Source organism: Phoca vitulina, unplaced genomic scaffold (genome assembly GCF_004348235.1).
Source record: "Phoca vitulina isolate PV1807 unplaced genomic scaffold, GSC_HSeal_1.0 scaffold59, whole genome shotgun sequence".
NCBI classification, from domain to species: Eukaryota; Metazoa; Chordata; class Mammalia; order Carnivora; family Phocidae; genus Phoca; species Phoca vitulina.
In genome coordinates, this window is record NW_022589762.1 from 313,563 (window position 1) to 329,624 (window position 16,062).

Here is a 16,062-nt window from a genome sequence, read left to right on the forward strand (position 1 = left end):
CATGCAGGGGCAGGACTGTTTCAGTCCTTTAAAACCCTACTGACTTTGCCACTTCTGAACTTTGTGCTTCTTATTCTTAGACTGCTGTGACACTGCCCTTTGGTTCTCTTCAGACCTCTCTCCACTGTGCCTCACAATCTTTTTAGAGAGCTCTTCTTTCTCTGCCAGTTCCTTACAAGTTGATGAGTCCCAGATCTCATCCAGCGCCCATGGCTCTCTCTTCCCATGCGCTCTCCTTGTGTGATTGTACCACTTTTGAAGGTTCAGCTACCACCTGTATGCTAATGACTCCCAAATCTGGGCCTGGGTCCCCGGCTACTCCCCTAAGCTTCAAATACATACCTGACTGCCTAGCGAGCACCTCTGTTAAGGCAGCTCAGACGTAACAAGCCAAAAGGGAACTCACTACCCTCCCCTTACAAATGAGTTCCTCTATTTTTAGTTCGTTAGCCTGGTGTCATTATTTACTCAGTGGCCTAAGCTGGAAACCTGGGCATCATTCTTGAGTCTTTCATCTGTAAAAGTCACTCACTCACAAGCCTTCCTATTTTATTTCTTTTCCTACCTTCTACACTTCTTCCCTGCCTGGCTAACACTGACTTATCCTGAAAGACTCAGCTGTCACGTTTCAGAGGTTTATCTTCAGCAAGGACCCATTATGATTAGGTACTCATTGTCTACGTTCCCAAGTCCCTTGTGCCCCTCTCTCTAATGACACTCAGCAAAGTACATTTAGCATTCTGTTTATGAGTCTGTCTCACCCACTAAACTGTAAGATCCTTGGAAGCAGACACTGTCTTGCTCATCTCTCCATCCCAGTGTCACAGACAGTGCCCGGAGTGCAGAAGATACAGGATATACATTTGTTGAATGAATGGCTAGGACACTTCAGAACTCCATTTGAAAAGGAGTTATGTCTCCTAGAAAATGTTTGTAGGTAGAAATTTGGATTTGCTAACCATTCCTTTTTCTTTCTTTACTTTTGTTAGATTAATGTGACAGAATCAGGTGGATCAACAGCCATCCCACTGCCCCCTTTGTTGGGGGCTGCTGAGAGTGGGGAAGCATGGAGGACAGTAAGAATGAGACAATGAATCACGCTCACGTCCTCTTTGACCGGTTTGTGCAGGCCACCACCTGCAAGGGGACCCTCAAGGCCTTCCAAGAGCTCTGTGACCACCTAGAACTGAAGCCTAAGGACTACCGCTCCTTTTATCACAAGCTCAAGTCCAAGCTTAACTACTGGAAAGCCAAAGCGCTGTGGGCGAAGTTGGACAAGCGGGGCAGCCACAAAGACTACAAAAAGGGAAAAGCATGCACTAACACCAAGGTAAGGGTTGGGCTTCTCCTAGGCCTTGGGGTCACTAACCTAAGGATTTAACCACAAAAGAAAAGATTGTGAGCAGAGACAGGCCAAAGAAAGGGATTGAGTAGAGGTAGACTGGGTGAGAACTAGGCAGAGTCTAGCAGAGACTTAGTACAGAAAGTCAAACTCTGTGGATCCATTACCAGTGTTCAGTTGACTGTTCCATGTTCCAGACCCTGTTCTTATTTCATGTATTCACATATTGAACAGGATTTCAGCTATTTAAGTACAACCCTGAAGTCAAATGGTATAGGAACTTTTTTTTTCCCCCTGAGGGCTCTGTTTTGAATTTCACACTGTTAAGAGGATGCAGGTCGCTTAGCAAAGAAGAAGCCATGCCCTGTTAGCATCCTGTCTGAACATGGCTTCATGATGCCTGGCATGTCATCTTTATAAAGTCATCATTCCATACTCAATGACTAATAAGGTCTAGATAGTATGCTAACTTGGGGATCTGCCACTTCAGACCTCTTTTCATCCATTTTCCGAAGGTTTGTTTTGATAAGCAAGGGCCTTGTAAACCAAAATATTTCTTTTGCTCTCTTCACAATCTAGGGAAATAGAGTTTTCATGAAACAGGTGAGATATTCAGTCACCTGTGCAGGGGTAGGTACAGGGAGGTGGAGAAGGAACAATATATTTCCTGCCTTCCTCCTTATGTGAGAATGCCTTCTGGGAGAAGTTTGGAAAAAGCTAGCAAGGAAATGAAGCTGCAAATGACTTCATGACTAGATTATTAATGACCTTTCATGAGCTTTAATTTCTCTGTGTGGAGACCTAGAGACCCTCCCCCAGTGGATTTGCTTCCGGATAGATACTCATCAGCAAAATTCAAGAAATTCAGAGGCATGACTTTTATGAGTGAGTTGTGGTGTTTTATTAAGAATAATACAAATTAGTTAAGTGTCCATTCTCACCTTGAGTACTTCTCTAGAATGTGGGTCTTTAAGATCATTTCCCTGGACTTTCAGTCCAAAGATGGTGATTTTAGAACTCTTTTCGGCACATAAAACTTTGGCTCTTAAAAGTTGCCTTCTTGGAATCCTTGAGTGGTAGATTCATTTCAGGACTCTTAATATTATCTGAACTATGTGTTTAATAATGTGTCTCCTTGGACAGAAATCTGCTTGACTTAGAAACCTTTCAAAAGGTCCTCTCCTGTTAATAAAAGATGACATGTGATTTTCAAATCGTTTGTTGAAATGATGACCACTTCAATATATTGCAGATCCACAAGGTGAACATGTGCTGGAATAACAGTTTATTTTTGTGCAGCACTAACAGTTAAGAGTCTCCTCTATCCATAACAATCACCAGCTTTTCTCTCAAGCCATTGCAGATGCTCTCCTGTGACCCAGATGGGTCTGAAGATTTCTTAGGAGAATAGCCTTACTTGGGGGCTTCAGGGAATGATGGTTATGAGATCATGAAACTGTTATAGAAATGTGAGCTTTCCTGAGAGGTGCTACCTTTGCCCTGAAAGTAGCTATGTTTTTCAGTGTCTCATCATTGGAGCTGGCCCCTGTGGTCTCCGTACAGCCATTGACTTATCCTTATTGGGAGCTAAGGTGGTTGTTATTGAGAAACGAGATGCCTTCTCCCGCAACAATGTCTTGCATCTCTGGCCATTCACCATACATGATCTGCGAGGTCTGGGTGCCAAGAAGTTCTATGGCAAGTTCTGTGCTGGAGCTATTGACCATATCAGTAAGTAAAAACAATCCTCCTGCAGGATCCCACCCCACCCTCTACCCACTTGTTCAGTAGAAAGAGGCAGATTATTTGAGGAATTCATACTCAACAGCCCAATTTGTTCTCATATCATTAATGTCTAATGTGTTTGGAGTCAAAATACCTGTGATGAGGTGGTCTATAACCTAGGATTCTTAATTGCAAGTTAACTCCTATGACATGAGTTTAACTTAACGGATTTCTAAATTTAGGTCTTGAACTCTTCCTGAGCACTTGCAGTGGGTGGGATGGGCATTGGGGCCAGGCTAGAAAACACTACCAATTTGAGCCTTGACCCTCTGGTGGTTCTTAGTCCAATGGAAGAAGCACAAAGCATGAGGCTCTCTCTAATGTGATATGATAGATACTCTACTAATGTAAGAACAAAATGCTATGGGGACAGTACTGGGGAAACCACAGTTTTAGAAGCAGCCTCCTAGTTTGGTCACCAATAGCAAGTCAGTAGTGAGCTTCATTTGGTTAGGTGATTCTCATGAGGTCGACAGCCTGGATAACTCTTGGCTGTATTTTTGTCATCTCCAAGCTCAGCTTGGGCCTATGCTTTTCTGAGATCCTATAGAGTAAACACAAGTCAACACAGACAGTGATTTTCTTTCCATGACTGTTAAGTGGCCTATCTGAAAAGTGATTCAGAACAGACAATGTCTACATTATGAAGTTCGAGTCTTGTTTATTGATCATCGTTAATGATTCCAGGAGAGTCTTATCAAGGAACTTTTGTTCTGAGCTCTTCCGGATATGTCCTGCAAATACATCAAACTGCTGAACTGTTTGCTCTTCGAAGTGGTTGTGCCAATTTATCAAACACTGGCCAACAGCTGCCACATTCCACTGGTAGAGGAAGCACTCTGCCCATCCGTTGGGCTATAATATATAAAGCATCTTGGAATCCAGTTGTCTGCAAATATTAAATGTGTGCTAGAATGGGATTTAATGAGGCTTTAGGAGTGTAACTCAGAAGGGTGGTGGTTTTGATAAGCTGGGGGAAAAGAACTGAGATGACTTAGATGAGGATTTGCACGTACCAGATTAGTCAGAGGCTGCAGGTGAGATTGGTCTTAAGAGAGGACCAAGGGCTTTTCTGATTTGTTTAGAGTATATTTTCTCGGAACGTTGTTACCCTGTTAGCATTTTGTTCTCTCATTAATCTGTTCTCCTCTGGACAAAATGACAAGACAGAAAAAATCACCTCAACAAAAAGAACAAGAGGTAGTACCGACTGCCAGGGACCTACTCAATAAGGATTAGTACGATGTCAGATCTAGAGTTCAGAATCATCACTTTAAAGACACTAGCTGGGCTTGAAAAAAGCATGGAAGTTATTAGAGAAACCCTTTCTGGAGAAGTAAAAGAACTAAAATCTAACCAAGTAGAAATCAAAAAGGCTATTAATGAGGTGCAGTCAAATATGGGGGCACTAATTGCTAGGATAAATGAGGCAGAAGAGAGAATCAGTGATATAGAAGACCAAATGATGGAAAATAAAGAAGCTGAGAAAAAGAGAGATAAACAACTACGGGATCACGAGGGCAGAATTCAAGAGATAAGCGATACCATAAGACGAAACAACATTAGAATATTGAGATCCCAGAAGAAGAAGAAAGAGAGAGAGGGGCAGAAGGTATATTGGAGCAAATTATAGCAGAGAACTTCCCTAATTTGGGGAAGGAAACAGCCATCAAAATCCAGGAAGCACAGAGAACCCCCCTCAAAATCAATAAAAATAGGTCAACACCCCGACATCTAATAGTAAAACTTACGAGTCTCAGAGGCAAAGAGAAAATCCTGAAAGCAGCTCGGGAGAAGAGATAGGTAACCTACAATGGTAGAAACATTAGATTGGCAACAGACCTATCCACAGAGACCTGTCAGGCCAGAAAGGACTGGCAGGATATATTCAGAGCACTAAATGAGAAAAATATGCAGCCAAGAATACTATATCCAGCTAGGCTGTCGTTGAAAATAGAAGGAGAGATAAAAAGCTTCCAGGACAAACAAAAACTAAAGGAATTTGCAAACACAAAACCAGCCCTACAAGAAATCTTGAAAGGGGTCCTCTAAGCAAAAAGAGAGCCTAAAAGCAACATAGACCAGAAAGGAACACAGACAATATACAGTACCAGTCACCTTACAGGCAATACAATGGCACTAAATTCCTATCTTTCAGTAGTTACCCTGAATGTAAATGGGCTAAATGCCCCAATCAAAAGACACAGGCTATCAGATTGGATTAAAAAACAAGACCCATCGATATGCTGTCTGCAAGAGACTCATTTTAGACCCAAAGACACCCCCAGATTGAAAGTGAGGGGGTGGAAAACCATTTACCATGCTAATGGACATAAAAAGAAAGCTGGGGTGGCAATCCTTATATCAGACAAATTAGATTTTAAACCAAAGACTGTAATAAGAGATGAGGAAGGACACTATATCATACTTAAAGGGTCTATCCAACAAGAAGATCTAACAATTGTAAATATCTATGTCCCTAACATGGGAGCAGCCAATTATATAAGGCAATTAATAACAAAAGCAAAGAAACACATCGACAACAATACAATAATAGTGGGGGACTTTAACACCCCCCTCACTGAAATGGATAGATCGTCTAAGCAAAAGATCAACAAGGAAATAAAGACTTTAAATGACACACTGGACCAAATGGACTTAATAGACATATTCAGAACATTCCATCCCAAAGCAACGGAATACACATTCCTCTCTAGTGCCCATGGAACATTTTCCAGAATCGATCATATCCTAGGTCATAAATCATGTCTCAACCGGTACCAAAAGATTGGGATCATTCCCTGCCTATTTTCAGACCACAATGCTTTGAAACTAGAACTCAATCACAAGAGGAAAGTCGGGAAGAACTCAAATACATGGAGGCTAAAGAGCATCCTACTAAAGAATGAATGGGTCAACCAGGAAATTAAAGAAGAATTAAAAAAATTCATGTAAACCAATGAAAATGAAAACACAACTATTCAAAATCTTTGGGATGCAGCAAAGGCAGTCCTAAGAGGAAAGTATATAGGAATGCAAGCCTTTCTCAAGAAACAAGAAAGGTCTCAAGTACACAACCTAACCCTACACCTAAAGGAGCTGGAGAAAGAACAGCAAATAAAGCCGAAACCCAGCAGGAGAAGAGAAATAATAAAGATCAGAGCAGAAATCAATGAAATAGAAACTAAAAGAACAGTAGAACAGATCAACAACACTAGGAGCTGGTTCTTTGAAAGAATTAACAAGATTGATAAACCCCAGGCCAGACTTATCAAAAAGAAAAGAGAAATGATCCAAATAAACAAAATCATGAATGAAAGAGGAGAGATCACAACCAACACCAAAGAAATACAAACAATTATAAGAACATATTATGAGCAACTCTATGCCAGCAAATTAGATAACCTGGAAGAAATGGATGCATTCCTAGAGATGTATCAGCTACCAAAACTAAACCAGGAAGAAATAGAAAACCTGAAGAGACCTATAACCACTAAGGAAATTGAAGCAGTCATCAAAAATCTCCCAAAACACAAAAGCCCAGGGCCAGATGGCTTCCCAGGGGAATTCTACCAAACATTTAAAGAAGAATTAATACCTATTCTTCTGAAACTGTTCCAAAAAATAGAAATGGAAGGAAAACTTCCAAACTCATTTTACGAGGCCAGCATTACCTTGATCCCAAAACCAGACAAAGACCCCATCAAAAAGGAGAAGTACAGACCAATATCCCTGATGAACATGGATGCAAAAATTCTCACCAAAATCCTAGCCAATAGGATCGAACAGTACTACGTTAAAAGGATTATTCACCACGACCAAGTGGGATTTATCCCTGGGCTGCAAGGTTGGTTCAACATCTGCAAATCAATCAATGTGATACAATACATTAACAAAAGAAAGAACAAGAATCATATGATCCTCTCAATAGATGCAGAAAAAGCATTTGACAAAGTACAGCATCCTTTCTTGATCAAAACTCTTCAGAGTATAGGCATAGAGGGTACATACCTCAATATCATAAAAGCCATCTATGAAAAACCTACAGCGAATATCAGTCTAAATGGGGAAAAACTGAAAGCTTTCCCCCGAAGGTCAGGAACGCGGCAGGGATGTCCACTATCACCACTGCTATTCAACATAGTATTAGAAGTCCTAGCCACAGCAATCAGACAACAAAAATAAATAAAAGGCATCCAAATCGGCAAAGAAGAAGTCAAACTCTCACTCTTTGCAGATGATATGATACTTTATGTGGAAAACCCCAAAGACTCCACCCCAAAACTGCTAGAACTCATACAGGAATTCAGTAAAGTGGCAGGATATAAAATCAATGCACAGAAGTCAGTGGCATTCCTATACACCAACAAGACAGAAGAAAGAGAAATTAAGGAGTTGATCCCATTTACAATTGCACCCAAAACCATAAGATACCTAGGCATAAATCTAACCAAAGAGGCAAAGGATCTTTACTCAAAAAACTATAAAATACTCATGAGAGAAATTGAGGGAGACACAAAGAAATGGAAAAACGTTCCATGCTCATGGATTGGAAGAACAAATATTGTGAAGATGTCAATGCTACCTAGAGCAATCTACACATTCAATGCAGTCCCCATCAAAATACCATCCACTTTTTTCAAAGAAATGGAACAAATAATCCTAAAATTTGTATGGAACCAGAAAAGACCCCGAATAGCCAGAGGAATGTTGAAAAAGAAAAGCAAAGCTGGCGGCATCACAATTCCGGACTTCCAGCTCTATTACAAAGCTGTCATCATCAGGACAGTATGGTACTGGCACAAAAACAGACACATAGATCAATGGAACAGAATAGAGAGCCCAGAAATGGACCCTCAACTCTATGGTCAACTAATCTTTGACAAAGCAGGAAAGAATGTCCAATGGCAAAAAGACAGTCTCTTCAACAAATGGTGTTGGGAAAATTGGATAGCCACATGCAGAAGAATGAAACTGGACCATTTCCTTACACCACACACAAAAATAGACTCCAAATGGTTGTAAGACCTCAATGTGAGACAGGAGTCCATCAAAATCCTAAAGGAGAACACAGGCAGCAACCCCTTCGACCTCAGCCGCAGCAACTTCTTCCTAGAAACATCGCCAAAGGCAAGGGAAGCAAGGGCAAAAATGAACTATTGGGACTTCATCAAGATAAAAAGCTTTTGCAAAGCAAAGGAAACAGTCAACAAAGCCAAAAGACAACCAACAGAATGGGAGAAGATATTTGCAAATGACATATCAGATAAAGGGCTAGTATCCAAAATCTATAAAGAACTTATCAAACTCAACACCCAGAGAACAAAGAATCCAATCAAGAAATGGGCAGAAGACATGAACAGACATTTTTCTAAAGAAGACATCCAAATGGCCAACAGACACATGAAAAAGTGCTCAGTATCGCTCGGCATCAGGGAAATCCAAATCAAAACCTCAATGAGAGTTTAGTCAGAATGGCTAAAATTAACAAGTCAGGAAATGACAGATGTTGGCAGGGATGCGGAGAAAGGGGAACCCTCCTACACTGTTGGTGGGAATGCAAGCTGGTGCAGCCACTCTGGAAAACAGTATGGAGGTTCCTCAAAAAGTTGAAAATAGTTACCATACGATCCAGCAATTGCACTACTGGGTATTTACCCCAAAGATACAAACGTAGGGATCCGAAGGGGTACGTGCACCTTGATGTTTATAGCAGCAATGTCCACAATAGCCAAACTGTGGAAAGAGCCAAGATGTCCATCGACAGATGAATGGATAAAGAAGATGTGGTATATATACACAATGGAATATTATGCAGCCATCAAAAGGAATGAGATCTTGCCATTTGCAACGGCGTGGATGGAACTGGAGGGTATTATGCTGAGTGAAATAAGTGAAACAGAGAAAGACATGTATCATATGACCTCACTGATATGAGGAATTCTTAATCTCAGGAAACAAACTGAGGGTTGCTGGAGTGGGGGGTGGGGTGGGAGGGATGGGGTGACTGGGTGATAGACACTGGGGAGGGTATGTGCTCTGGTAAGTGCTGTGAATTGTGCAAGACTGTTGAATCTCAGATCTGTACCTCTGAAACAAATAGTGCAATATATGTTAAGGAAAAAAAAAAAAAAGAAGAAGATAGCAGGAGGGGAAGTATGAAGGGGGGGAAATCAGAGGGGTAGATGAACCATGAGAGACAATGGACTCTGAAAAACAAACTGAGGGTTCTAGAGGGGAGGGGGGTGGGGGGATGGGTTAGCCTGGTGATGGGTATTGAGGAGGGCACGTTCTGCATGGAGCACTGGGTGTTATGCACAAACAATGAAGCATGGAACACTACATCTAAAACTAATGATGTAATGTATGGGGATTAACGTAACAATAAAAAAATAAAAAAAAAAGTTCAATGTGACATGTACTCGCTCTTTTTTTTTTTTAAGATTTTTATTTATTTATTTATTTATTTGAGAGAGAGGGAGTGCATGCACAAGCAGGGGGAGGGGCAGAGGGGGAGAGAAGCAGACTCCCCGCTGAGCAGGGAGCCTGATATGGGGCTCGATCCCAGGACCCTGGGATCATGACCTGAGCCGAAGGCAGCCGCTTAACCGACTGAGCCCCCCAGGCGCCCGTGTACTGGCTCTTCTTACCTTTGCAGCTTTAAAAAGGAATTTGATGTACGTGCAGAGTCATAAAGCATGGGAAGTAAGACGTGCCTTCTAAGTATGTTTAGATATTGATTTTAGCATGTTTCAAGGAAATACATGTTCACTGTAGAGAATACAGAAAAACACAGATACGAAAATAAAAATTATGTAACTATTCATACATAAATAACTTGGCATACTAGTTGTTTTCCTCTACATCCCTGTTTTTGAAATAAGCTATTCTTGTAATCCGTGTTTATTTTCATTAAAAATATATTTTGACAAAAAAAAAAAGAGAGGACCAAGGGTCATTTGATTTGTCTGGATTTGTCTGCCTCATGTGGGATTTGTCTTGGAACTGAGAGGGTCCTACATTAGGGACTAGATTTTTATCTCAGTAGGCCTGGGGCTGCTACCATGTCTGACACTTGGTGGTCATTCATTGGACATAGAATAAATAAATAAATCTCACTGTGATAATGATCAAGATTTTCACTCATTTTGAGCCTCAGTTTCTGCACCTGTAGATCAGTGGTGGGAGGGAGAATGGTAAGAGACTAAGGTTGGATTAAGGTTTCCCCTTCTCACTTTATAAGAGTGTGTGAAGATCAGGGAGGTAATAGGATGAAAGGGAGATGCTGTGGGAATCTCAGGAAGTAGTGCAGCCCCTTTGTATCAAACTGGAAAACCCACCTGAGGGTGCACACGTTTTGCCTTCTCTGGTAAGTCCCATGTCCTGTCGGGATTGTAGATTCCGCTAGATGACCGTAGCTCTGTCTGAATCAGAGGAAGATGGAAAAGAGAGTCTCCTGGTGGCCACAATCTGTGTTGTCTCAGAGCTTTTGGTTGTTTTGAACACCCAACCCAAGAGGTGGGAGTGGCCTTACATGTCTTTCTAGAACATCTGTTGCACTGAATTGTATTTGCCCTTAAAAAAGAAAGAAAGAAGCTGTAGAGCATGGCTTGGAAAATGTCTCCAGCTACTGGAGGCTTTGAGAATCTGGATAAACTGTGTAGGTGGGCAGGTGAGAACCTGAGCAGTAATTGCGACTAGTACTCTCTTTTCAAGTGTGCCCTCACTAGTATCATCTTTTTGTTCCCCCAGGTATCCGTCAGCTTCAACTAATACTTTTGAAAGTAGCCCTGATCCTAGGCATTGAGATCCATGTCAATGTGGAATTCCAAGGTCTTGTACAGCCTCCTGAGGACCAAGAAAATGAACGTGAGTTGGATTGGACAAATGAAAGGGGGATAAAAGGGCATGGAGTTTGTGAGAAAAGATGAGATCAAGGGAGAAAAGTACAAGAATCTGTGGGTTGTTTTCAGAACTAGTTAAAGAGGTTTCTTCAGTTGTATAGCCTATACCTTTCAAGGAACTTTTGACTTAATGAGGAGGCTTTTGACATAGTATTAGATGTTGTAAACACTTGTATTCATTATAGCAAATCATGTCGTGGGGAACATTCTTTTGTGAGCCTTCTCCAAGGCTTCTTTTTTTCCTGTGTTTTGTACCCCATGCTTTTACTCCTAGTGTTTTCAGTTTTCAAAACCTAGGGTTTTGTGCAGTTTGTATCTAGAGGTGTCTTAGGTGTATGAATATAGTCTGGGTAATGACCTTCATTTTGACTTTGGTCCACAGGGATAGGTTGGCGGGCACTGGTCCACCCCAAAACCCATCCTGTGTCAGAATATGAATTTGAAGTGATCATCGGAGGGGATGGCCGTAGGAACACCTTGGAAGGTATTGGTCAATGCTGCTTTGCCTGGTTCATAGCAGAGTGAAGGGTAACCCTCCCCCAACCCTGGGGTGAGAGTTTGTATCATCAGAATCCACATTCCTAAGAATCTGCATATGCAAAAAGAATCTGCGTATGCGTGCTATCTATTCTAACTGAATGACAGGCCCAGCCTTCCACTAGCCAACTGGTACTTGGGTTACTTCTTATAGGGCACTCTTGTTAAGGCACTAGGAGGTAATTAATTGGTTGACACTGCAGGATTATATCTTAAGTTTAGTAAGCTGGTGGCTTCCTTTCCTCTCTCTCTTTCTTTTTCTTTCTTTCCTTCTTTCTTTCTCTTTTCTTTCTTTCTTTCTTTCTTCCTTCCTTCCTTCCTTCCTTCCTTCCTTCCTTCCTTCCTTTCCTTTCCTTTCCTTTCCTTTCCTTCCTTCCCTTCCTTCCCTTCCTTTCCTTCCTTTCCTTCCTTCCTTCCTTTCTTTTTCTTTCAATGAACTCCCTTGCACTGAGTAGTATTCTGGTCAGTTAGATTTCAGATTGTTAGTATGTGGGAGACTTTGACTTCTTTCCTGAAATTCATATATTTTTGGGCAGGTAAATGCCTTATTTTCAGATAAGAATTGCCCTAAAATTTTCCCATTGATTCCCATCCCGCATGTTCCCTAATGTCTTCATCAACAGCCCTTCCTGTTTGAAGTGATCTTCCTTCTTCTCTAGCGAGCTGTGGTCACCTCTGAAAATTTTCTTTCCTTCCAGGATTTCGCCGGAAAGAATTTCGTGGCAAGCTGGCCATTGCCATTACAGCAAATTTTATTAACCGAAATACAACAGCAGAAGCCAAAGTGGAAGAGATCAGTGGTGTGGCTTTTATATTCAACCAAAAATTTTTCCAGGAACTGAGGGAAGCCACAGGTTGGTGTAGATGCCTCCAAAGCAATAAGGATAGAAATTTAAATAACTACTTGTGATTTTTCTCTTAGAGGTTTGGTAGGGTGGGTGATCATTGGCATTATTGCGGTTGTTTGCCCCACTGCTCTTTTTCTTTCTATAGTGCTTTCCTTATTACTGTCTCCTCCTCTAGCATTCTTTACCCTCTTTGCAGTGACAGGGCTGCTCTGGGCTTGGTTTTTATTTGTTTGTTTGTTTGTTTTTAAGGGTTCATTCTGCCTTTTAGCAACTCTTCTCCAACCCTTTCCCCTGTGCTATGGCTCTAAATGATGGTGCTCAGTGCAGTAAGCTACTGATTGGTAGTTCTCTGGTTCTCTAGAACCTAACTTTAGATACTGAATATACAGTCTTCTGGTGTTCCAGTTTGGACATGAAGTAAACCATGTGCTAGATAGGAATGAGATTGTTGTATGATAGCTTTTGAATAAATTAACTTATTTTGCTGCCACAAAAATGTGCATCAGATTTCATTTCTCTGTTTTCTAGAACATGATTCCTTTCTGTTACATCTGTTTTTTAGATTATTGAATTAAAAAGTCAGTAGTTCACGTTCTGCTTCTAAGCATCTAGTTATCTGTCCTGTTAAGAGCAGAGGTGATTCTCCCAGTTGCCTTGATGACTATCAAAGACATTTAACTTGAGAACTAACCCTGACCTCTTACTAGAAGTTAACCTTTCTTTCTCTTCCAGACCTTCTATTTCTGCTTACTATTGATCATGGTTTTTAGGATAACTTAGGGTATGAAGTGAATTATAGAGCAGTGCAGGTATAAACATAGCTCCCCCTCTTCTTATGAACTGAATCTGCAGGAAGTAAGAATCTGGGCTCAGACATCTCTTTATTTTCACTTTCTCTGCCCAGAGTGTTACAACCCTGGTCTCTGAGGACCCATGTAAACTTTCTGGCTGCCCTAACGTACCTTCATTTTCACCAAGCCCCCGTGTGACAGATTTGTTTTCTGGTTGTAGGTATTGACTTGGAGAATATTGTCTACTACAAAGACGACACACACTATTTTGTTATGACAGCCAAAAAGCAGAGTTTGCTAGACAAAGGGGTGATACTGCACGTGAGTAATGGATTTCTTTCAAACCTCTTTTTATGTTGTACTAGTTAATGTGACCACTAAGAAAGAATTTTATTGTCTGATGAGTTTTTCCTGCAAGGGAATGAAAATGAGCACCCAACTCATCTCCTAGAAACATGTACTCCTCTAAGGTTTTTTTAGTTTAACTTCTAAAAAATCTTTTGTTATGGAAAATTTCCGATGTACACAAAAGTAGAGAGAATCATACAGTGAACCCCCATGTGCCCATTACCTTGTTTTAACAATTATCAGCACGTGGCCAATATTATTTCAGTAGTACCCCACCTACTCCTCACTCCTGCCATTGGATTGTTCTGAAACAAATCTCAGATAACAGTTATCTCAGATACTCAGTTTAATTTTAGGTGATTTGGTTTGTCGTTCTAGCTAATTCCACATATGACTGATTAGTAGTTGGTTAATAGGTCGTCTTTTGGGAGAGGGTGGTAGGGGGAAGGGAGTTTGACCTGGAAGCCTGAGAATGGTTCTGGTTTTACTGCAGATATGTCTATCAGAAGTCTAGGGAACACTGGCTGGATCAGGGTATATTCAGACCTCTTCGTAAACAATGATGAGAGGTCTGGCTCAGCCTTTTTTCCAGGTGGATAATTGTATGACATTCCCTGAGACGATGAACAGAATATGAAATCAGAGACTCACAGGATAGGTGGTTCTTTAAGGAGAGTCTCTTAAGTCTTATTTGGTGTTCAGTCTGAATCAGAATTACTATCCCCATGTGATGAGCTGGAGAGAAGAGGCACTAGATGTGCTGATTCAGGCCTGTACAGTTCTTACCACAGACTTGTGGCTGAATTTCAGGGTGCCTTTGTCTCTGCAGGACTGAGTGATACTGTTGCTGTATCTGAGAGCAGTGGTGGGGGCAAGCCAGTGAGCACGTGCCTGCCGCACAGCCTCTTCCCAGTCACGTATCTGTTTCTCAGCCTTGAGCTCCTTTTATATAAGGAAACAGGACAGAGCAGTTCGTATAGCCCATCCTGCCAAAAACATAAGCAAGATGTACTTGGTTGGATGCTTTATCAATAAGAAATAGCCAGTGAACCTGGTGGTATACTTTGGGACTAAGTCAAGACAAATCTACCATCTTAGGCAGAACAGTGGTTATCAGTTGAAACTTGTTTTATTGTGCTTCACAGTTACTGCATTTATTTGTTTGTTTGTTTATTTATTTATTTATTTATTTATTTAACAAAATTGAGGGTTTGTGGCAACCCTGCGCTGAACAAGTCTGTCGGTGCCATTTTTCCAACAGCATTTGCTCATTTCATATTTCTGTGTCATAGTTTGGTAATTCTTGGCAATATTTCAAACATTTTCATTATTATATTTGTTATGGTGATCTGTGATCAGTGATTATAACTCGCTGAAAACTCCAATAATGGTTAGCATTTTTTAGCAATAAAGTATTTTTTAGTCAAGGTAGCTTCATTGTTTTTTTAGACACAATGCTATTGCACACTTAATAGACTATGGCATAGTGTAAACATAACATATATACTGGGAAACCAAAAAAATTCATTTGACTGGCTATATTGCGGTGGTCTGCCACTGAACCTGCAGTATCTCCAAGGCATGGCTATATGTAGGAGCAATCTAGAATGCCAAGACCTGATTTACTTTTGCTTTTTATTTATTTTTTTAGAGGGCAGGGGCCACGTTTCTGTGTGTGCTGCTAAATACTAAACTGGTTGTGGTCACTTACTTGAACAAACACGGTTTCAAGGACCAACTTGAGTATTTGTGTTTTGACTATTAACATCTTGTAGTGGTAGCTGAAAGTACCATCAGAGTGACACTTGGAAACAAACCTTAGGCCCCACTTTAGGAGAATAAAGATTTGGCTCAGTTAGCCAGGAATCTCCAAAACAGAAAAGAAGTTTTCCAGTCCTTTATGTGGAAAACTGTTTTTCCTCTCATCTTTGTTTTTCTTTGTTGGTGGGTTTCTGTGGAGCCTTTCAGAATCTTATGTATTATTTTGAAAACTTCTGTTCCATTTTCAATATATTTCTTCCCAGCCCCCTGGACTGCCATTGCTCCCACCTCACATCTTTTTGGCACTGGAGCTTTTGGGTGCTTCCTTTGAGTTTGATGAATTACACAATGCTGAGTATTTTGTGTGGTCCCATTTGCCAGAAGCTATTTGCTACCCAGAAGATAATGATCGCCAATATAACATAAATTATAAAATGCATTTTCAGTTTAGAAAGTACCATCACATAAATTATTTTATTTGGTATTCAAAACAACTCCATGAGCTGGATTAGGCAAGATTAAAGAAGTATGACATGCTCCAAGTAAATGGAAACACCAGGCAGCAAAACCTGTGCTCTTTTAGAAACAGCCTCCCCCATGGGGCACCTGGGTGGCTCAGTCGGTTGAGCATCTGACTCTTGATTTTGGCTCAGGTCATGATCTCAGGGTTGTGGGGTCATTGGGCTCCATGCTCAGCAGGGAGTCTGCTTGGGATTCTCTTTCCCTCTCCTATCCCCCCTGCCCCC

General features: G+C 41.0%; 1 protein-coding gene across 14 annotated transcripts in view; it reads left to right on the top strand.

Moving 5' to 3' along the window:
• Positions 1–16,062, top strand: part of MICAL3 (microtubule associated monooxygenase, calponin and LIM domain containing 3) — a 272,677-nt gene that overhangs the window by 145,623 nt on the left and 110,992 nt on the right. For all 14 annotated transcript variants that reach the window (XR_004297727.1, XM_032390822.1, XM_032390821.1 and 11 more), the window contains 6 exons: positions 990–1,330; positions 2,866–3,073; positions 10,880–10,996; positions 11,414–11,515; positions 12,267–12,422; positions 13,428–13,528. Coding sequence is in view for 13 of the 14 variants with exons in the window: in XM_032390822.1 (XP_032246713.1) it covers positions 1,067–1,330; positions 2,866–3,073; positions 10,880–10,996; positions 11,414–11,515; positions 12,267–12,422; positions 13,428–13,528 (948 nt within the window). In the remaining variant the exon portion in view is untranslated. The remainder of the gene's footprint in view (positions 1–989; positions 1,331–2,865; positions 3,074–10,879; positions 10,997–11,413; positions 11,516–12,266; positions 12,423–13,427; positions 13,529–16,062) is intronic.